This window comes from Halichoerus grypus, chromosome 12 (genome assembly GCF_964656455.1).
Source record: "Halichoerus grypus chromosome 12, mHalGry1.hap1.1, whole genome shotgun sequence".
Classification (NCBI taxonomy): Eukaryota; Metazoa; Chordata; class Mammalia; order Carnivora; family Phocidae; genus Halichoerus; species Halichoerus grypus.
The window spans coordinates 5,041,469-5,065,267 of NC_135723.1; the positions used below are offsets into that span (position 1 = coordinate 5,041,469).

Here is a 23,799-nt window from a genome sequence, read left to right on the forward strand (position 1 = left end):
GGTCAGCTCAGGGGGACGCAGCCTTCTTTCCTGCACCTGTGAAATAAGGTGGGAAGTACCTCTCACCAGGCTTCTGGAAGATGAAATGAAGTTGCATTTAGCACAGTGTCTCAAACCGTGAAGCGAAGAAAACAAGGAATGAAGAAGTTGATGCCAAAAACAACAAATAATCCGGTAAGGATCCGACAACATAAAAGAAGTCTAGAGTAACATAAAGTAAGTGAGAGGAAGAGAGGAGGTACATTAGAAAGGAAAAATAATCCCAGCCGGCCAAGAGGGAGCCAAGATGGCAAGACAGGAGTCCCTGCAGCCTGTGGCATTTTCCCAGGGTCCTCCTGGGGTGGTGTCCCTGACGAACCCTCAGAAGCTGGGCAGTCTCTAATCTCCCACACCTCAGGCAATCTTATTTTACTTAAAACAAAAGCATTTCTCGATTTTTTTTTTTTTTTTTTTTACTGGCTTTGCCTGCAGTTTCATCTCTCAAAGAGGAAGACACAAGAGGACCCTTGAGATCTCAGTGCGAGGAAATGGTAGGTTTTACTCTGAATTGGTGCCTTCAGGATGAAGGAGGATTGCAGGGAGTGCAGTCCTGGCAAACTTAACCTCCCAAATTTCAGGAACCAAGAAACCGAACGTTGATAGAGCAAAGGGAAATTCAGATGCAAAAGTCAGAATCTGTAATTTCAAGTAAACCTGACCAGAGAGAAGGGAAAGGAGGGGAGGGGTATGGGGAGGGGAGGAAGGGAGAAAAAGGGGAATGGGAGTGGTAGGGGAGAGGAGAGATAGGAGGAGGGGGGGGGAGAGAGGAGGAGCTGGGAGGGAATGCAAGATGGGGAGAAGGAAAGTGCAAAGGATCTAAAGAGAAACACGTTGAGCACAGATTTTCAAAGGGCATGTCGAAACATAATAACCAGTAACAAAAAAGGAGATTCACAAAATCAAAATCAAAGCATCAGGACATGGGAAGAGAAAATGAGCTGCGCTGTGTGTGGGGAACTGCCAAGGGCAACAGACACCTGGGGTAGTTCAAGCTCCTGAGCCACAGGGTGATCTTAGCCTTCACTCCTGGGCTCACCGTCCTCCCTCCTCTGAACCACGAACCGCCACTGGCCCGGGGGCAAGCGCCAGCGCTGCAGTCTGCCCGACCCGGATCTAAGCCCGGACCCTGAGCGCGGTGTTTCTCTGCATTCACTGTCCTCATCGGCAGAGGGGTGCATCCTCCCACCTCTCAGCCTCCGGAAGGTGGGGAATGAGATGCGCAGCCCGGTGTGCAGGCACACAGGTGCCCGCAGAGGGCAGGGGGACCTTCCAGCCAACACCAGGCTGCCCTCCCACCCCGCTTTCACCTGTATACAGGTGGACACTTCCAAGCCGACCTGACGGTATCAGAGCCTAGCACTGGCTGGGACGGTTTTGTCTTTTTCAGTCCCACTTATGAGTAAGGAGAAACTACCAGATACTAGCAAAATACACCATTTAGACAAATATAATAGGGACAACGAGCAGTTTCATTTCTTGGTAGTGAGAGGGCATTTATGGTTTTGGGAATTTCAGAAGTGACTGTAAAAATCTTCAGTCTTATTCTGTGTACTATGGCCTCACTCTACAACAAGGCATCCAAAATACGACTTTAAGATTTATTCAGTAAAGAGCAACAAGATGAATACAACGAACTTATCACGCAGTATATTCCAAACCATACTGGGAAGACCAAAGGCCATCTAAAATTTACTAGCAAAGGACCCGTTCAACAACTGACACTCAGCTCCACAAAGAGGCCCAAGAGCAGCTCTGAGAGGCTTCCTACGTTAAACAGGTACTAAATGCATTTCATTTGTAGGAATATGGATTGTTTTCTATAAATACGCGCTCACTCATTCATTCATCAATCCACAAGGTGTTTCCTGAGCCACAGCTTCACACCGGGTCCTGCGCATGCGCCGGAAGCGAGCGGCAGCTTCACACCGGGTACTGCGCATGCGCCGGAAGCGAGCAGCAGCTTCACACCGGGTCCTGCGCACGCGCCGGAAGCGAGCTGCAGCTTCACACCGGGTACTGCGCATGCGCCGGCAGAGCCGCGCTCATGGCTTCGGGCCGTGCTGGTGAATACAACACGACCCCCCAGCTTTAGGAATCAAGTGTGGAAATATGCCAGCCACTTTGGTGCGTATGGATAAGCTCCCTTTCACCCGAAGGAATGAACACTCCTAAAAATATTTAGAAAGATTCCAAGATAGGGTGAGTACAAACATCCCAAGCAACTATTTTTCCATAATGCAGAATCCAACGTGTATTTAATCCATTACCTTACTGCCGCTTCTTTTATTAACTTTGAAAAATCCCAGGAATTTTTTCTTCTCTTTATCTGTCTCATCATTGGCAAGCGATGATTTTCTAAAGGTTTCTGGGGGAGGAAGAAAAAAAAAAAAGGCCTGTTATTATCAACATATGAAACGAGATTAAACAGCACTCTTTAAAAATCTCAACAAACGAATCCTCCACTCTTAAACTTCCAGTTTTTACAAGACAGTGAAACCACCAACTATGTCTTTCAAAGCATTTCAAGCCACCTCAAAACCTCCAGTCCCATTTATGAAATCACTGAGGTTCTTATGATCTTCAGTGATTTCGGTGGCATTTTTCTCTGAGTGGGACTGAACCCTGTATGTGAATGAGAAAAACAAATAAATCAAAAAGTTCTTGGGCAGGACCATCCGCTAGAAAAATTGAGCCACACATGCAATTTCACATTCTCTAGCAGGTGCAACTTTAGTAATGTGTTCTGTGTAATCCAACATATCTAAAATGTTATCATTCCTTCACACAATCACTGGAAAAATGATGAATGAGAAGTTTTAAGTTCGTCTTGGTACCGAGTCTTCAGAACGCAGTGTGCAGGTCACACAGCACGACTCGGTGTGGACTGGCCACACTCCTGGTGCCCACGAGCCACACGTGGCTCATGACCCTCGGGCCGACAGCACAGCCCTAAGGGCCGGGACATCGGTGTGAAACGTCTGCTTTAAGAATTGCGAGTGAGGTGAAAACAATAAACAAGATAAATCGACAACTTTCTGGCTTGAAGAGCCCCACTCATGTCCAGACTATGGAACAGCAGCGATCGTTTACCCAGGTGGTATCGAAATAATTCCATGAATCACAAGACTCGCATCCAATCACAAGAATCTAGGATTCACGTTTCCAGATTTGCGTTCCTCGACCTCAACCAGAATGTTTTCCTTCTTGATTACATTCTCTAGGGGGCCCATTTTTCTTTCTTCTATTGTTTTGTTATTTATGAGCTCCAAGTCTTCGCTCTTCTTTCTTGGTGTTTTCCTCATCAGAAATTTAGAGCTGGAACGAACCCCGTCGTGTTCCAGACGGGGAACTGCCAAGGGCAACAGACACCTGGGGTAGTTCAAGCTCCTGAGCCACATGGTGATCTTAGCCTTCACTCCTGGGGCTCACCGTCCTCCCTCCTCTGAACCACGAACCGCCACTGGCCCGGGGGCAAGCACCAGCGTTGCAGTCTGACCGACCCGGATCTAAGCCCGGACCCTGAGCACGGTGTTTCTTTGCATTCACTGTCCTCATCAGCAGAGGGGTGAATCCTCCCACCTCTCAGCCTCCGGAAGGTGGGGAATGAGATGTGATTGGATGCGATTCTTGTGATTCATGGGATTATTTCGATACCACCTGGGTAAGCTCAGGTAACCGCCTGGGACACATGGTGCCCCACCATGTCTGACTGCCATAATTCACTGGCTTGCTGACACTCCAGAGGCCACTCCAGGCTTTTTTCATGAACGGTTCTTCTCTTCCAAGCACACACAGATGGCAGAGGGGAAACATTTAGGTGTTCCCGAAGGACAGAAAAATGAACTTCCCCAGCCCACTGCCAACCGCTAGAGAGCCAGATGGTCAATGCACAGGTGGAAAATCTGGACTGGGATTGTACAAGCCAGCTGTGAAAACAGCAACCCAAAATGGGTATACACATCAGTTAACTTCCTTATCCGCTGGCCTAGAATTTCATACTCCAGTTAGAGAACACACACGAAAATCAGGATGTTAATAATAAATGCATTAACACGAAAACCGTCTACCCCACAAAGTGAAACCTAAACACCTCTATTCCGTAAATCACTGTGTAAGTGGCAAAGGCTCAGGTTTTAGTACTGACGGCCAAGCTCCTGGTTACATGCAGCGGCCCCAGCTGAGCCACTGGCGCCCTGCACATCACACGACATCCAAACCAGCGAGTGGGGCAGCTCCAACCACGGGGCACGTGTCCACGCACGTACACGTATGCACGTGGATCTCATGGCTGATCACACTGCAACCCTCCACGAGAAGCCCAGAGCTACAGAAAGTAATAGAAACTACACTACGGAGTAAAACTACGTATAGGTAAACAACAGCATGCCTTAGTATGTGTATTCATAACTGATCACGTTTCTAGAATTGAGGGATAGGTGAACACGGATGTAGTAAAATGCGTGATATCATAGTGCCCGCGGGTGAACGGGAGAGGAAGTGTTATGGGCACAAAGGCAATAACACCAACCACAGAAATGACAGACTGATCAGAAAACTGTCACAGAATCGAGCCTCTTTTTTTCTCTCCCCGAACAGGGACAGAGGCTGGTCTGGATGCCCAGGGACAGCCCTGGCACTGGAGCCTGCCTGCAGTGACCCAAGAGGTGTTCTCTCGAGTGGCTGCAAGTGTCGGCTCTCTGGAGGCAGCAGGGGCCCCAAGCAGACGGCCTGAGGTATAGGGGCAAGGGACTGGCGATTCTGTACTGATGGGGGCCTTCTGTGAGGCCTCTGGGACCCGGCAGACACGCAGAAGGGTCAGCTGGAGGGCAGAGCAAGAGCGCTTGATGTTCCTTGGTGTTCCCATCAGGCAAAGGGGCAGCAGGTGCCTGCCACACATCAGGGCGGTAGCTCTTCATGGAAACACAGCCAGGCTGGGAGGACACAAGCATCAGGCCCAGAACCCGTGGTTCCAAACACACGGCAATTTGAGCGCGAACCCGATTTTCTTTCGGCTTTCTCTCGGGTACTAGAAGTTAAATGGCAATCAAAGTGTAGGGGACGACATGCTCCATCTCTAAAAAAGCACATGCTCTTTGAAGTATGGATGTGATTTGGAGAACAATAAAGATGAGCTGAACAGTGCAGGGGGAGGAAGGGGGCTGCGGGGGGGGGGGCCCTGAATACCAGCGAATCCAAACCGTTCACTTTTCCAGAGGAGAAAATGGAAGGTCAGAGCCGTTCAGTGGCCAGAGCACGGTCACGAGCAAGTAACGGCCAGAGGAGACCCACGCCTGCATGGACATCCTTCACACAGGCAAGTTGCTGAGTTCGGGTCCCCAGCAGGAGCCTGGGCACATGGGGTCTCGACCACCTGTCTCTGCTGCTCTCCGTCTGCCCACAATCCCCAAATCGAACCGATCCAAACTGAAGGCTTCACATGCATGATTTCCCTGCTCAAAACAACTACCACTCATGGTGCTTCTTAAAAGAGAATCCTTCTGTTTGCAATATCCATCTATAGGTGTGATGGGGTCCATGACCGACGAGGGCTATGGTCAGACGCAACACACATGGCCTGTGGTTCCAGACCGACGTCCACTTCTGTTTCGTTACTATCTTTATACTCATTAATGAGATAAATACTCATTAATGGACTTTGTGGAGACGGTGTGTGTACACGTGTAGTCCAACAAGTTCACATAAATTCCGATATATGGTATATGTGAATATATATATCCACGCATATGTGTGCACGTATGTGTAAATACATATATATATCTGTGTATATATGTAAAGTGTAGGATAAGTAGGTGTCAGAGTAAATTCAGAAGCTGGACTGATCATCCGTACACTTGTCTATGACAGAAAAGATTACATTTCAGTCTATACTGCCCCAAAGTCTGCAGCAGACAGAATGGACCTCAAGGGCAGGTGGGCACAGGTAGAAAGGAAAATGGTGTGTCTTCCGCATGTGCCACTTCCGCTCCGCCCTGAAATTCCGTGTTCCTAAAGGACCCATGTTCTACCCCAGCCTCCTTCATTTACTCAGCAATTGGAACCGCACGGCAAATCCCCACACGAGGGACATTCTTCCCTCAAGCAGCCAGGGAGTCAAGAAACCAAACCAAAGCCATATGTCAGCGGACGAGATGTCCCTAGAAGGGCTGCAAGGCATGCCTGCATTCCTTCAGGCCCTGCACGCAAACGCCACTTCCATGCATCGTCCTGGTCCAGAGCCATGCAAAGCCCAGCCGGGCCGGAACCGGCTCACTGTACCTTGACAGCTCAGGGAAGGCTCCGACTGAGTTTTGGTCAGAAGAACTGGAAGAAGCAGGCAATGGGAGAGTGAGGTCAAGTTCCCGAGCTGCAGCGGCCCCTCCGTGAGCCTCGGAAGGGGGTTGTCTGGGCCCCTGCAGCAGAGGCCAAGGGCCGAGCAGGCTGCATTCCTGGCCCTGGATCTCCTGGAGCCCGTAGCTGCCTGGCTGCTAAGCTGTCCTGTGGAAGCAGGTGGCAGCAAAGCCTTCTGCTGTTTCAAGCTGCCACCACCAGGCATTCCAGAGGAGCCGGGTCTCTGCCTAGCGACACATCTACCCCGGCCATGGCCCCCGTCCCCTGGAGCAGCCGCTTGCTGGGGAGGGGCTGTAATGCAAGAGGGGCCAAAAGGAGAGGGCTCCCTACAGGCGTCTTCTGGAATGTTCTCCTTTCGTCTCAAATACTTGACTGCCCGTAGGGATAAGGGCATTTGGCAGGGATGATAATCAAAGGCTTCACAGCCAGCGTGGCACATGGCCCAGTATGGTCCAGAGGAAAGGGATGTTGGCCACTGGGCTGCAGCCGGTCACCCGCCATGCTGGCTGTCGCACCTTTATTTTCCAGGGAGGATGCTGGGAAGGGTCCCCTTTCCCCAGAGGGAAGGGTCCCTCAGAGGATGCCCAAGGCAGTGAAGGACACTCATGGCTCAGGGCTCGGGTGCTTCCAAATCTGACAGCCAGGCTGGCTGCACCTGTGTCCTGCCCTGCCTGGGGATGGAAAGAGGGAGCCCTAGACCTATGGAGGTCTCCTCAGCTCTGTGCTCTGGACGATCGTGAGCTTGTTGGGATCCACTCCTGCATGGGGCGGCAAGTTTTATAGGGCTCTTCCCAGGTAAAATGTTCCACATCTACCTTTCAAGATATATCTGAGAATTGAAAGAGGTGTTTGTGTAAGCCTTTTTTCTTTCACATACTTGAGTAGGACAGTCTTTCTTCCTTCCTTCCTTTGTTCCTTCCTTCCTCCCTCCCTCCCTCTCTTCTTTTTCTTTCTTTTTCTTTCTTTCTTTTTCTTTCCTTCCTTCCTTCCTTCCTTCCTTCCTTCCTTCCTTCCTTCCTTCCTTCCTTCCTTCCTTCCTTCCTTTCTCTCTCCCTCTCTCTCTCTCTCTTTCTTTCTTCTTTCGCCAAATGAAGGCTGTGTTTCCACAGAGGCACAGAAACCAAATTTATATAGGGCTGATAGAACCAGACAGACATACCCGCCCGTGTAGCAGATGCTGGGAATAATCTTGTCTGAGTTTTAAAAAGATGCTGCGTAAAGCACAAGATGCATTGCTCTCAAATGTCAGAGCACTTTTTTTGAAGGACTAGATAGTCTGTGTGTCTTACACACGATTGAGCTAAAACCCTTTCTTGAATGTCAAATGAGACCAGGGGTCCAGACCCTTCCAAGATTGGGGGGAGGAGAGGAGGTTCCACTATGATCACTGATTTTGCAATAAAACTGGTAATAAGAGGGGCACCTGGATGGCTCAGTCGGTTAAGTGTCTGCGTGCTCAGTAGGGAGCGTGCTTCTCCCTCTCCCTGTGCTGTCCCCCTCGCCCTGCTCATGCTCACACACTCTCTCTCTCTGAAATAAATAAATAAAATCTTAAAAAAAAAAACCTGGTAATAAGAAAAGCAGATTTTCTTGGAAGAATTTGAAACAAACAGTAGAAAAACATGAAAAAATGGAATGTATTTCAACAACCCAACCTACTCAGTATTTGTGGAATAAATGAAAGGCCACAGATATCAAACGAGCCTCATGAAAATAAGGCACTTTTATGAAGTTCATTTTAATAATGCTAAGGTCAAGGAATATTCATTTATTTTTTTCATTCAGTCATTCATTTATTTATTTTGGTCTGATAGCTCTTTCCAAACAGTCCGCCCTTTGTGTCCATCGGGGAACTCTGCTCCCACACACATCGGTCTCCGTGCCAACACCGACCTCTTGAGCGGCCACTCTCCCCAGCGGCTCTGAGCCCTCAGGTCAAGTACCAAATTCACACGAGGAGTAAGTTGTCTCTGGCATCGATGGTGAGGAAGACCAAGGCAGCATCGTGAGCTGTGTTCAGGGACTGATCTCATGAACTCTAATGCAGGCAGTTTTAGAAAAAGAGCTAAATGTATTTTGCCACTGTTTTTGTGTGTGTGTGTGTTGCTTTTTTTTTTTTTAATAAAGATTTTATTTCTTTATTTGAGAGAGAGAGAGCATGAGCAGGGGGAGGAGCAGAGGGAGAAGCAGACTCTCCGTCGAGCAGGGAGCCTGACGCGGGACTCGATCCCAGGACCCCAAGATCACTACCTGAGCAGAAGGCAGACGCTTAACTGACTGAGCCACCCAGCCGCCCCTTTGCCACTGGTTTTGATGATGAGCAATGTTTGAGACTTGGGGGCAGTTACCAGCAACTGAGTATGAAATCCAAGAGAAGATGGTTCACGTGTTAGAGAGCTACTTCTTTACTTACCTCGCCGAAGCTCACAGGAGATAGGGTGATGCTCAGGACGTGCTCAGGATTGGGGGGGAAAGAGGCACAATTACGGCAATGGGAACAAACCAAATTTATTTTCTGCCCACTTCAACTGTGCTTTGGACGGCATTTGGGTTGCCTGAAAATTCAGGTACCTGTCTCTACCGGGAACCTCGAGCGCTCATAGGCGGTGGACATCTGCTTCCTGCCTGTGCTCTTACAGGGAGGTGTCAAAGACGCAAGGTGGCCTCACCTCGTTTGTTGTCCCACGCGTAGAGCTCCTTTATCCCCAGCTCGTTGAGGGACTTGGAAAGTTCCACCTCCTCCCCGGCAATGTTGTCCCTGAGGAGCACCACGTGCTCCGGGCTGACTTCACACTTTGCACAGATGACTGGGAGAATGTTCTGGAGCGGCACCTCGGGGCTCACACGCACGACGGCCTTTTGGGTTCGCAGGTAATTCACTACCAAGCGCACAGATTTCTGGAAGAACACCCCCGATGAAAGAATTCTGTAAGTGTGGGCTTCACCCGCTGCTTGTGTGCAGGAGCTGACTACGGCAAGACTTTGTGCAGCCCGAGCCCTTCGTCCAAAACTCAGGGGGTCACGGGGGGAATTGCCATACTGAAAAGTGAACGACAAACACCTGGCGTAATAAACTCCCTTACAATCCCTCACTAAGGAACAGACTGCTAACAACACAGGAGAATGGACATCGTGAGGGGTCTGGGTTTATCATCTAACACCTACGCTGCCTTTCAGGGATCCCAAACAGACCCGACACAAAGCACTTACATAGGTGTGGTGAAGGAAAAGAGTTTGAAAGTGGCACGAACAATTCAATTTAAAGAAAAACCCTAAAAAACCCAAGTTATCAAAGTTTCGGTTAAATAGCTAAAAGACCCACATAAATATATTACTATCTATGTAAATATATATAGCGTGTGTATATGTCTGTGTATATGCATATTTTATACATACATATATACACTACACACATGTATTTAAGCTACAGAAATATAACTGACATACAACAAACATATACATATAATGGACACATGATGATGGAGATCATAATCAGAAAACAAAATAAGCAGTGTGACTAAACCTGATTCTAAATGTCTACTGATAAACTGGCCATCAAAAAAAAAAAAAAAGCAATATGCCAGTTTCATGCAGTCAACTTTTTCCTGGCCTTTACCAGCACAACATTGTCTGAGAATGCTGGAGGGGGGCCACAGCAAACGCGGGTTGAATAAAACCTGACTGAGGTGGGTCCATGCCCCTTTCCAGAGTAGGGATGGTGCCAAATAAAATTTATTAAGCCCCCCAAACCTAAAAATTGATAGAAGATGAACTGTTGGCCAAATCGCCATTTTTAGAAGCAGAAAAATCTAGTAAATATTCCCAAGAATCTAAAAGCTTTTAAATGGGGCTGAAAGATCCACAGCAAAGGTTTATGAAGACGTATCATAAGCAGCTGGAGTTCATTTTAATCAATAATCAAAAGCCTGAAATACATCTATGTATAAGATATGCTCCAAGTGCAACGAGTAAACATTTCCGACATCAGTTTCTCAAAAGGGAAAACTCCTGTTTTTCCACTCCCCCATTTCCCCATGGCTTCCTTGGACAGGAGACCTCCAGAACGGAAGGAGAATCTCTGTAACTAGTTCAACAAGGCATCGGCTAGTGACTTGCGGTTATGTAAAGTTAAATTAATCAACACTAAATACAATTAAAGGCTCAGCTTCTCACGCTAGTTTTACTGCAGCTGCTTAACAGTAAGTCTCACGTGGCCGGGGTGACCGCCTTGGAGAGTGCAGAACGATAGACCGTTTCCATCTGTGCAGAAAGTTCTAACGGCTAGCTCTGCTCTAGACTGATTCCTCTTCTATAACAGCCAAAGGAGCAAAGATACAACCACGAATATTATTAAAGTTAGTTAATTTCCATCTTCTAAAAGAAACTCAGTTTAGGGCCTAACTTTGCCTAGCAGGGAAGTAGAAATTTTAATAGCTGTCTGCACGTGTTGCTCAGGGAAGAGGGGCTCCTCCAGCCCCCTTCCTCAGCACCTTGGCCACAGGGCTCTGCAAACGCCCTCAGATAACAAAGCCCCCCCCCCCCCCGACCCACCCTGGCCCTGGTCCTACTGACCTCAGGTGCTTTGGGTGGGGCAGGCTTCAGCTTCTCTTCGGGAACTTTCTCTTTGAGAAATACAGTGTGCACATTCAGGGTCCCAACTAAAGTATTTGGCTTAAAACTCAAAGGCTGCTGGGTTTCCGAAGACCGGATCTCGAGAGCATGGTGGGATGGATTTAGGTGGTTCTGAAGACAAAGTTCAACCAGTAGGTCCATCATTGCATGGCTGAAAAAGGGAAACAGATCACATTAATTAGGAATGTTTTTGTGCTCTCCCTTCGGTCAAGCTGAGTAAGGGTCAAACCCACGCACCAGTAGGTGAATAAGCAAATTGGTCATGTGTATGTGGTCATGCAATCACAGCTCATGAATTCCTGGCTCATGACTGGACAGCGTTTCCTAACATTTCCAACACTAGTAAACAACATGCCTGAAAGAGCAACCACCAGAGCCGGGAAAAGAGTTATATTTGTATTAAGTCCATGGATATGTTGACTTGAATCCTACAAGGTTAATTAGCACAAGTGATACTAATAAAGACTAAATTTTCAGTGACTCATAAATGTCTCTTAAAAACTGACAAATTTTAAAAGATTTTTATTTATTTGAGAGAGAGAGAGAGAGAGAGAGAGCAAGCGCAGGGGAGAGGGGTAGAGGGAGAGGGAGTCCCAAGGAGACTCCACATTAAGCGCAGAGCCCAACTTGGGGCTTGATCTCATGACCCTGAGATCATGACCTGAGCTGAAACCAAGAGTTGGTCACTCAACCAACTAAGCCACCCAGCTGCTCCCAAACTGAACATTTTAAGTTGAAGATGATAGCTAAAAAAATTTATGCCTTTTTAAAGACAAAAGAAAAAAAAAAAAAAACCCTAAGAAAATGACCTTGTTTGAATGTCAAAAACTGTCATCATGTCCCCCACCACAGGGAATTATTTACCAAGGGAGGAGAGTTAACAATTCAGATTACTCCAAAGAATTTCCTTTGCCTCTTTTATATCTGCCTGGCAGAATGTTTTTATATTTAAAGCTGATCTCTCTTTCCCTAAATTTCCCAAGCAATAGAGCATATGCCTCTCATGAAAGCACAGGTCTTTCCTGTGACCTATTTCCTAATCAGTAACTGACATGGCAATTATTTCTGGCCATAATTATGCTTTCCAGGTGTCTGGGGGTCCGGGGGTGCGGATCGCAGACTCGCAGTGCTTCTGTGAACACACAGCTGCCCGGGTTGTCCTGTTGCAGCCCGGGCACCTGTCACTCACCCTGAGGGCTGCAGGCTGCTGGGGACCCTGGATCCAGACAGGAGAACCACAGGCAAAGCCCCAAGCAAGAATGAGTCCCCAAAGTGCCCTACTTCTTATTCAACTGCTACAACTGAAAATTAATCAGTAATGCTCGAATTGATACAAGATTTTATTTATTTGAGAGAGAGAGAGAGACAGCAAGAGAGAGTGAGAGAGAGCACAAGTGGGAGGGAGAAGCAGGCTTCCCGCTAAGCAGGGAGCCTGATGTGGGACTTGATCCCAGGACCCTGAGATCATGACCTGAGCCGAAGGCAGATGCTTAACCGATTGAGCCACCCAGGCGCCCCTTGGATTGATACAAAACAACTCAGCATTTCTCCTGGGTCCCTGGACTCTGACGGGGCATTTGTGGGGCCGAGGCAGTGCGCATGCTCACAAGTGCCCCAGCACACACGGCCACACTGGCTAATAACACTGTAAATACTGCAAACTCTGATTCCTTCAGCTCCGGGGCAAAAATCATCTTTATTCCAACCACAGGCTTAATGCAACGCAACAAGATGCTCCACGGCATGATGACATTCCACTGAGAAGCCTCAGTACAGAAAACAGACTTCCAATGATGCTAAAATGAGGTCCTATTATTTGTTATCTCTCCCTGTGTATCCGTGATGCTACTTACGTGCTCCCCTTCCTCGTCACCCAGTCTGAGAGGCGAGGTGTCCAGGAAAAGGCAGAGCGAGCTTGGGACCCTGGTCCATCTGATGCTCGCTCCTTTCCCACAGATAAACTGTCAAAATTTGAGTCAGTCTTAGAATGTAAACCACAAAGAACACAAGAGCTACTAATGTTACTTTCTGTTCTTTGAATCCACTAATCAGTAACATGTTTGAACACTGAATTAGATGCTCTGAAAAGGAGCAGTCAGCTCTGGAGCAGGGTGCATTTTTCTCCATCACCGAGAATAAACCCATCCTGCTATCATCAAAGCCAGTACTGATTGAATAAGCTAGCACAGTGCTGTACCCATTTTCTGGCCGAATAAATAATGGGCCGCCCAAATCTCTGCCTTGTGTGTCTGGTGGATTTCCCCCCAAATCGCCTGATCCATTCTGGCTTTCGATAGTTCATTTAATGCAGGATGAGTTTCTTCCAGTGACATTCTCAACAGTTGGAAATGGAAGCAGTTTCTCAACAAAATGTTTGGGGGGGAGAAGAAGGAAAAGTTCCCAAGCAGAAAATTCTATGTGCTGGGGAGCTATCTCCTCAAATTTACTATTAAATTTGGGGGAGGAGAAGGCAAAAAAGAAAAAAAAAAACAGAAACAAAATAAAACACTAATATAAGAGCATGATCATAAAACCCAACACCAGATGCCCTGCCCGGCCATCATACGTGCTTAAATGGTATGAAGAACACAAAGTCTATTACCAATTCAACTTAGACAAGCAAATCGGACACCATCCTTTCCCAGTGGCAAGAACCCAAGCCAGGACAGAGGGGTTCCCACAGGGAAATAAGGAAGTTTGGGGGTGAGAGGAGCTCAGGTTTTGATAGCTGTCTTGCTCTCCTTCGGGCCGTCCGCATCTGTGACTCCCAGAGGGACACGGCATCCTGATGAGGACGGAAGTTGGGTTGCACTTGAGAAGCTGGATATGTACCAGTCCAAACACGAGGACCTGGGTCCAAAAGCATGAGCTCATCTTGCAATGCTTCCTGCAGGGTCGGCCACTTTGTGTGACCCTGCCCCAGGCTCATTTAAAACACGACCCGATTTACTACTTTTCCACTACACGCTGCTTTTTAGGATCATGTCCATGCAAAATGAGGTGGGGGGAGGGGGGGCTAGCCTTTCTGCCACTTTTCACCCCACCAGTGAATCTGCTATTGGCTGGCATTTAAAATACCAAATTCCCAAGAGTATGCGAGTTCTTCCAAAGCGTCTTTGATGCCACTGGAAAAATCTACCCAGAAAGAGAGGAAAGGCAAAGCATAATGGCAGCACCCAAGGATGGACAGAGGCACCGCCTGGTCCCCACGGGCTTCCTGTATGGATGTGTAGACCGCAGCCTGCAGCGGTCGGTAGCGTCTCTAACCGGGTGTCAGTGTGCACCCTCCGCAGGGTCTCAGTGTGTCCCTCTGCCACTGGGCCACAAGAAAGAACTTTCCAGGGACTGGAAGAGGTTGCCTACTTACTCATACACATTCTCATCACCTCCTGAGCCTGACCGTTCCTCACCTCGCACCTGCCCTTGGATGCAGCAGCATCTGCCTTGGATCAGCAGCTCTGCACACACCAGCTCTGTGAGGTGTGGGCATCCTTCCCATATCAGCAGGGCGGTTCAGTGAAGGCACCTGAGGGGAGCTGCCTGGGATGGAGTCCGAGCACCGCCGCTCACCGATTCTCAGACCTGCCTCCCCGTGCCTCAGTTTCCTTACTGGTGAGGGCATACAGACAGTGTCCACCTGTTAGAGACTTAAATGAATGAACACTGGTAAGGTAGTGAGCACAGCGCCAGGCATGCGGTGTGATGAGTTTGCGAAATACATGAGTTCATTTGTTCCGGTCTTTTCTGTTTGGGGATTCTGTGTGGTGAGATGTTTTACGTGGCTCAGAGCAGAGCTTCTCCTGTCTGTATGTGGCTAAACTCCACCTTGCTCTCAGCAAACACCGAGATATCCCAACACTCTTGAAGTAGCATCCTTGAGACTGCACCATCAAATTCCCCCAATCTTACAAAGAAGGAAAACAAGGCAACTAGACACCCTCCGAATGTCAAAAGAAGAATCAGGTGTATTAAGAAAGTTGACTAAACCATCACTGCTAAGAACCCAAAGCACATCCCCTGGGCCTCGGTGGACACCCAGCATTAACACCGCCATGAACAGAACTGTGTCCTCCTCAAAGTCGTGGTGAATCCCTAACCCCCAGTGTGGCTGTATTTGGATATGGGGCCTCTAAGAATGTAATTATGGTTACATGAGGTCATAAGGGTGGCACTGATAGGACAGGATTAGTGTCCTTACAAGAAGAGACCCAGAAAGCTTATTCTGTGCACCCACAAAGAGGAGGTCATATGAGCACACGGAGTAATGATGGCTGCCTATGAGCCGGGAAGATGCCTCAGAAGGAAATCTACCCACTGGCACCTTGACCTTGGGCTTCCAGCCTCCAGAGCTGTGAGGAAACACGACCTTTGTGGAAGCCCCCAGTCTGTGGTATTTTAAGGCAGCCTGAATAAGACAAAAACAAACACCATTTGCAGTCTCTCTCTCTCGCTCTCTGATACCAAGTAATAAAGAGGACTGACCACTCAAAACCACGTTGATAGCGGTCGAGGAGAGTCACGAGGCGGATCTCTGGGGCTTTCTCTCCCAATTTCTCCTCAACATCCTTTTTCCCTCCAACCTCTTCAATCTGTTGTTCCCCAAAATGCCTCTTAAGTGCTCAGAATGTAGGGGTGAAATTTATTTCCTGGTATTTGTGGTGATCTCTATTTTTAAGCTTAAAAGTATATAAAATTTTTTCTACGTCTTTTTTTTTTTTTGAATTTTGGTAATATATTTTATTTACCCAATATACACTTTCTTTAAAAAAAAAAAAACAAACAGGGGCGCCTGGGTGGCTCAGTCGTTAAGCATCTGCCTTCGGCTCAGGTCATGATCCCAGGGTCCTGGGATCGAGCCCTGCATCGGGCTCCCTCCTCGGCGGGAAGCCTGCTTCTCTCTCTCCCACTCCCTCTGCTTGTGTTCCCTCTTTTGCTGTGTCTCTGTCAAATAAATAAAATCTTTAAAAAAAAAAAAAAAACCCAAACAAAACAAAACTATTACTGCCCAAATGTGTATAGACTTCATGAAACATTTTGGCAGGAGTCTGTGGCTTTGATAAGAAAAAGCTGATGTTCTTTCCCAGGCGGTTCTTTCTGAAATCCCAGCAGAGAGCTAGGCAGAGTGATGGTCAGCCTGTGCCCATAGCCCTGCCCCAAATGCAGAGGCACTCGGGACCCGAGGACGTGAGCAGGCTCTTGGGGACCACATGGCTGGGACAGGGAAGTCAGGGAGGCCATGCCCTATTTCCGTCAAGCTGGGCCAGGTGACGAGTCGCCCCTCTCTGGGACGCACTTCTAGCTAAACCGCAAAGCCTGCCTGTGGTCAGGCTGTGGAGGATCATTCTTGAGCTGCGTCCACTATCCATTCCTACAGCTCTCTTCCTTCCATCGTGCCAGCACGACCCTGGGCTCACTCTCGGGGACCGTGCACTCACCCTGGTACCTCTAGCAGAGGCGGTGCATGCCCTGCAGCTGGGGTTCTCAAAGATTAACCTTTAATCTGAGAGTCAGATTGCTTGGCCTCTCCTCAAGGTTTCTGAATCACTAGGACTGGGCTGGGAATTTGCATTTCTACCAAGTTCCCAGGGATGCAGCCGCTCATGGTCGGGGACCACGCTTTGAAAACTAATTTATTCCTTGTACTCATGAAATGAGCATTTAGTACAAATGTGTTGATTAGATAAATGGGTCCCTCAATGCTGAGTTTACAAGTTACATTAAGGTAGCTAGTTCTGGGGGCCTCTGGGTGGCTCAGCTGGTTAAGTGTCTCACTCTTGATTTCAGCTCAGGTCATGATCTCAGGGGGATCGAGCTGGGATTGAGCGCCTTGCTCAGCGCAGAGTCTGCTTGTCCCTCTCCCTCTGCTCCTCCCCCTGCTTGCTCTTTCTCTCTTGTTCTCTCTCTCTGGAATAAATAAATAAAATCTTCTTTAAAAAAAAGGTAACCACTTCTGGACATGATGTTAAAATGAACACACTTAATTTGCACATACAGTCAAATCCTAAACTGGTTGAACGTAGCTTAGTTTCATGTGTGGAACCAAGGCCAAGAGGTTTCCCCAAGCCATGAGTAAGGCAAAATCTGGCTACCAAGTCAGAGCAAGTCCTGGGAAAAAGTGCAGTCTTGCAGCTTTGTGTGACATCGGAGAGGTAGGATAAGGCAAGATGTAAGCAGGGCCATCCGAGAGGTGGCCCCTATGGACGAGGTCAGGTGCAAAGGAACGCACAGGCAGAACACCCGAAAGACAATGGAGAGACCAGGAGATGGAAGAAGCCACAGGCAGAGAAGTCTGTGGGTCAGAGGCAGGGGTCTAGGTTCAAGGCTAGAGTCACCGACAAGAATCTGGTCTTAGGGAAGCTTGGGTCCTCAGGCTGTCAAGTGAGGCCAGACGGAACCAGAGAACAGCAAAACGACCAGGGGTACTTTCATCCCACGTACAAGTCAGAAGCCGAGTCATCAGGATGATGGCACCAAATCCCGAAATCCCGATGGCTCTCCCTCACAAAACCCAAATGCCTCTTGGGGCCAGACAGTCACCACGGTCTGCAGAAGTTCTCACGGTATGTGATCTAGGAGAGACTGGGGTCATGCCAACCGGAGACACTAAGACTTAGAGAAGTCTAAGGCGTCCAGCTTCTCAAACTGCTCAGAAGGCAGCGCCACTTGGAGCATCTAGTCCCAGAGAGAAACGCGCAGAGGCTGGGAGCCGGACAGTTTGTCTGGCTACGTGTGATGTCGTGAGCTGTTACATGGACAGGTGTGGACAGGTGATACCAACATGCAGTGCATACCGGTTAGACAGACTCCCACCACGGTAACTGGTGCTCTCTCTTGACTTTGACCACGTCATGTTTGACCCTTATCTTCAGTCTAGTGCCTCCTGTGCCAGGTCATACACAAGCAGACCTTCGCTGTGTGCTTCGTACTTGGCAGGTGAGTCAATGTGCCTTTTCGGGGGAGCTTGGCACACAGCCCAACTATCTTTAAAGTTAGGTTAGTGTTTATTTTAAATGTGCATGTGCCATTTGGATGCTATTATTTTTTAAAGATTTATTTATTTTAGAGAAGGGGGAGGGGCAGAGAGAGAGGAGGAGAGAATCTCAAGCAGACCCCACGCTGAGCATGGAGTCCGAGGCAGGGCTCCATCTCAAGACCCTGGGATCACGACCTGAGCCAAAATCAAGAGCTGGACACTTAACTGACTGAGCCATCCAGGCACCCTGGACGCTATTTTAATAGAAGAACACTGTCTCCTACATTTGAGGAAAATTAATGTTCTGACGAGTCAGTTTCCTTATGACTTGCCTGGCACTGGAACAGAGCCTTGTGTCCCTGGTGGCCTGTGTAATCTTGTTTGATTGAGACCCGGGGAGCTCAGGAATGACCCACAGGAGACTCATTAGCACACAGCCACCACCCCATCCAGGCCCTTGTAAATCCCCTTCTCCATCCATGTTCCAGTAGCACTGAATTCCCCATTTCTTGCACAAAATGGTCATCTTGTAAATGAGATTTATTTCCTTCTGCTGTTCGCTGGGATGTCTTCCTCCCAGTTGATTCAGAAAAGTTAGGTGTTAGGTATGTATTTTGCTCAATGAATAAATGACTATTTTCCTCCTTTTCTTTTTTCTTTTCTTTTTTCTTTTTTATTCCTTCCTTCCTTGCCTTCCTTCCTTCCCTTCCTTCCTTTTCTCTCTTCCTCCCTTTCCATTTCCTTTTCTTTTCCCTTTCCCCCTCCCCCTTCCCTCCCTCCCTTCCTTCCTCCCTTCCCTTCCTTCTTTTTCTTTCTTCTTTCCTTTCTATTTCCTTTTTTTTCCTTTCCCTTTCCCCCTCCCCCTTCCCTCCCTCCCTCCCTGCCTTCCTTCCCTTCCCTTCCTTCCTTTTCTTTCTTCCTCTCTTTCCATTTCCTTTCCCTTCCTCCCCCTTCCCTCCCTCCCTCCCTCCCTTCCTACCTTCCCTTAACTTCTTTCCCTTCCTTTCTTTTCTTTCTTCCTCCCTTTCCATTTCCTTTTCTTTTTCCTTTCCCTTTCCGCCTCCCCCTTCCTTCCTTCCTCTCTCCTTTTTTTTCTTTCTTTCTTTCTTGTATACTAGGATCCCACAAAATGAGAGTTCCCCTCTCTATGATGGGTATCACACCAAATCCCAACCAGGAATGGCACCTGCTGTGAGCTATTAAATAGTGGGTTTAGCAAAGAAAACACCTTTTCATGGGAGCAGCGCACAGGTTATAACCTGTGGCTGCCCCATCACCATGCTATTTGCTCACAGCAAAGATCCTCAGGAAGGAAATCCAGTAGTACCTGGAGTCTGATGATCATAGTCTGCATGTGACAGACATTCTGTCACTCTCATCTTTCAGCTGCTCTTAGGTTTCACCCAAACAAGCAAGGGAAGGAAGCCTTCATAGGGCAGAAGCATTTCAGGGAGGCGGTCACTAAAAGCAGCGAGCTAGGACCTGGATGATCAAACACGTTCCCAAGGCTGATGGGAAATACGGTTCAATGAGATCCACTTCTAGCCACAGTGACCAGAGCGGGCTGCATGTCCCGGGCATTTTTTTCTGAGAGGATTTCAGGGCAGTGAAACTCCTCTGTGAGGTACTCCCGTGGTGGACACACATCATTGTAGGTATGTCCAAACCCACAGCACATACAACACGAAGAGTGGAGCCTGATGTCACCAATGGGCTCCAGGTGATGACGATACATCTGTGCAGGTTCACTGATTGTAACGGGCACCCCTCTCTGCCGGGGATGTTGATAATGGGGAGATCGTGGGGGGGGGGGGAAGGTATGTGGGAAATCTCTGTACTTTCCTCTCATTTTTGCTAGGACACTGAGACTGCTCTAAAAAAAATGAAGTCTTCTAAAAAAAGATAATCTTCAAACAAAAATGTAAATCAAATTAAACCAAAGCAACCTGTCAGCCAGTTATTTAGAGAACTGTCTTCTCCTGGCTGACTCCCCAGCACCAAAAATGCCTTTTCTAACATCAACTCCTTAACTCACTGAGTGCCAGAGAAGAGCAGGCTCCATTCAGCTCCGGGAGCCACGATGAGCAAGAGACTTCACCAACACCTCGAGGGGGAGGGCGGATGAAGGACACCCCCAGAGCTGAGGAGAACTCGCAGCCTCCCTCCGCTCCATCCTGGAGCAGGTGAGCTCTCTCCAGAAGGAACGTGCAGACCCAATACCCATGTTATGAGAGCCTGGGCTATTTTATGAGCATCGAGACCTAAATAAATCCTGCACAGTCGTAAGTGTGTCTGTCTTGAAGAATCACAGGAATGAACACCGAGGGAGATTTCCTGTATTCCGCAAAGGGAATGTTTGCCTTTTCCTGCCCCGGGCCCCTTGGGTATGTGTACTAACATGGAACTGACTACCACATCAAAACAGCCCCAACACTCTAGAGATGGACACGGTTTATGAAGCTCTCTTTTGCCTAAGGGCATTGTCTCTCTCTTTTTTTTTTAAGGATTTTTTATTTATTCATTTGAGAGAGAGCGAGAGCACAAGTGGGGGGAGAAACAGAGGTAGAGGGAGAAGCAGACTCCCTGCAGAGCAGGGAGCCCGATATGGGGCTCGATCCCAGGACACCGGGATCATGACCTGAGCCGAAGGCAGATGCTTAACGACTGAGCCCCCCAGGCGCCCCTAAGGGCATTGTCTTTTCAAAGATCTTCTCTTTAAGTGTGCCCCAATTAATGTGATGGAATTGGTGGCCTCCTCCCACCATCCCTAGGCAGTGCTGGTAACACCATTCCTAATCGTATGCCAGAGCATTTCCCTTACGAATGGCCCAGAATATGGGGGTGCCTTGGGTGGCTCAATCGGACTCTTGATTTTGGCTCAGGTCGTGATCTCAGGATCCTGAGATCGAGCTCTGCGTTGGGCTCCATGCTCAGTGGGGAGTCTGAGATTCTCTCTCTCCCTCCCCCTCTGCCCCTCCCCCTGCTCTCTCTCTCTAAGGTAAATACATAAATCTTAAAAAAAAAAAAAAAAAGAAGAAAAAAAAAAAAAGAATGGCCCAGAACACGGATTCTCATGTCCTAATCTCTGTAAGAACAGACTGGGGCTTTTATTTACGTTTCCAAATCGAAAGGAAGCTTTAAAAAAGAAAAAAAAAAATCAGTCATATGCAGAATGCAATCATCAGACTGCAATTGCTAATGTCTCCTCTCAGAGAATCTTTCCTATCAGGAAAAAGCATGGTTAAGGGGCTGATTATAAATTATCAACTGCTTGCTCATCCCATTAAAAGCTGGGCATGTTCTCTAATAAAACAGAAGAGAGAAACCGCATTTATTAACAATTAGTAGATCTATTTTAAGCAAGGGTCGGGAACTGGACTTCAGCCCGCTCTGGTATTATTAAAGAGCATGACACATAAAACCAAATCCCCAGGCAAGCAGCTGCTGAATCAGCACCGGCCAAGATGCCAAGGTCCCAGTTAAGCAAGCGCACGGGCTACTGCCCTGACTCACTTAATCCTGCAGGAAGCTCGGGAGAGGGATTATAATTTACTGCTGGAGAAGAGGGAAGTTTTTTAATGCTTGATCTTTAAGGCTGCATGTTTTCTCATTGTTACACTGCCACGCTACAAAGTGGTAGCTTCTACTCTGTAAAGAAACAAATTTTAAAAAGATATAATTTAAGAAAGGGTTCAGTTTGGAAATGGTTTTCAAACCTGCAGTTGTCAGGCAGGTATTCTGTCTCTCTGCATGCATTTGGAGAACCGGACCCAGGTATCAGCGTGTTAAGACAGGACCCACCAGGCCATTTTTCTACAAAGTATGTAACTAGCTTGAGAGTGGCAGTAGTCTCTTGGGAGTGCACTGAGCTAGACTTGTCGAGTAGGGCACAGTTAACATGTACTGTTTTTACTGTTAATCAGACCTCAATAAAATAGTATTTTTAAGTATAACTAAATTGGGTAGGGAGCACCTGGGTGGCTCAGTTGGTGAAGCGTCTGCCTTCAGCTCAGGTCATGGTCCCGGGGTCCTGGGATCGAGTCCCACATCGGGCTCCCTGCTCAGCGGGAAGCCTGCTTCTCCCTCTGCCTCTGTCTCCCCCCCTGCTTGTGCACACGCACTCTCTCTCAAATAAATAAGATATTTTTAAAAACTGGGTTGAAAATATAGGAATGGTGACTAAACCATAATACATTCCCTGATCAAACTTCACACACGTATTAAAGTAGTTTATAAACCTGCAGTAACATGGCATGCTTCTCAAGACAAGGTTCGTTGGAAAAAACGTGCTTAGAACAAGGGCTACTCTGCAAAACAAAGAGACCAGAGACTCTCGTCACTTGCACATCACGACCCCTGGAAGCTCTGCCTACAGCAACCGCCACAGAGTCATGGGCGTCTGGGAGCCGCGAGGCTGCAGCCTGGGGTGCCTCCCTCGTGGATCCAGCGTAGACCAAGTTCAACTGCTTCCGCGGGAGCCCTGCGGCTGGGACCCCAGCTACGGGAGGCCCCCCGAGGGGCAAGCCCCACGCTGGGCGGGTGGGTGGCTCCACCCTGGGAAACGGGTTGGCATCATCTGGCGTGGGAGGAGATGCCGTACCCCACAACTCATCAGCTCCGCCCCCAGCTGCGCAGCGAGGCCTGCCGCAGGCTTCCTCCCCTTGTGCGCGTACCCCGTGGAATGACCTGTAAGATGTGCGCTCTCCTTTGTGCATTAAGTTGCCACCTAGAATTTTCATGATAGAGTTTAAACAGATGCAAAGCATAGAATTTCAGGGAGAATCCAAATCCTGATATTTTAAAACGAAAGAGTTCCATCACTCTCTTCAGTGCAACCACCAGAATAAAAACACCCACGGGGATGTGATTTCCACCATCACCCATTTTAAAAAATATTGGAGCAAACTGCTTTTTACGAGTGAAATATGTCCTATCATCTTTTATTCTCGTTTTGTGAGAAATATGACTTCTATTCACTCCTGCCTCAGAATTAGACATATTTTTATGCTGGAACGTTTCCATAGTTGGTCACTCCATCATACTCTATCATAAAAACTGTTTAAGTGCTGAGATTTAATGTTCTGTTTCCTGTGACTCTGTGAAAATACGTTCCCATAGATCAAGTTATCAGGAACAACAGTCGTGGCACAAAATCGATCAAACAACGTGATGATGTATCTTGAAAAAAAAATCAGAAATTCTATTGGTAATAAAATTCTCAAAACTATGATCGCAGGAGGCTTTGCCAGTGTTTCCGGTGAGGCTGACGTGGGAAGAGGAAGGGACACGTGACCCTAACCTCAGGCACATTCCCGGGCAGTGCAGATCTGAGAAAGGATTTTGGTGGGCATCTCGGGGCTGGAAACTGGTTGGGTCGGGGTTTAGCTGTCAGTGTAAACGTGCACTGGAAGCTGCATTTGGGAAACTGTGGGCCAGCCTGTCAGTGGACACTGGAAGGGTCAGCTCGGGAGGCTGTCCTGCTGCATCGCTTTGGTGCCAAGGATGCTGGCGCGGGCTCTGGAGCTGGCCCCCTACTTGGAGATGCACACGGGCCTGTGACCCCTGCCCTTCCTCCGAGCTCACCCTCTACCGGGACTGAGCTCAGCAGTCCCTGCTCCCTCGGGATGATGGCGAGCTGGGGAGGGGCCACTTAGCCAATGGTCATCCAGGTGAGCCACTCTGGATTGTCACCTAGACCCAGCTCTGTACCCCCGAGACCCCAGGTCCGACCTGACAAGGGAGCGAGCGCAACCCAGCACGATCCACTTTTCAGTTCTCCTTGGACCCGAGAATGGGTGGCAGTGACC

General features: G+C 48.3%; 1 protein-coding gene across 4 annotated transcripts in view; it reads right to left on the reverse strand.

Moving 5' to 3' along the window:
- COBL (cordon-bleu WH2 repeat protein) overlaps positions 1-23,799 on the reverse strand; it is a 286,445-nt gene that overhangs the window by 158,800 nt on the left and 103,846 nt on the right. For 2 of the 4 annotated variants that reach the window (XM_078059942.1, XM_078059940.1), the window contains exons 3-6: positions 10,960-11,170; positions 9,057-9,285; positions 6,316-6,360; positions 2,307-2,404 (exon numbers count right to left, since the gene is read on the reverse strand). In XM_078059942.1, coding sequence (XP_077916068.1) covers positions 2,307-2,404; positions 6,316-6,360; positions 9,057-9,285; positions 10,960-11,170 — 583 coding nt within the window. The remainder of the gene's footprint in view (positions 1-2,306; positions 2,405-6,315; positions 6,361-9,056; positions 9,286-10,959; positions 11,171-23,799) is intronic. The other 2 variants (XM_078059943.1, XM_078059941.1) reach the window with 1 other exon arrangement.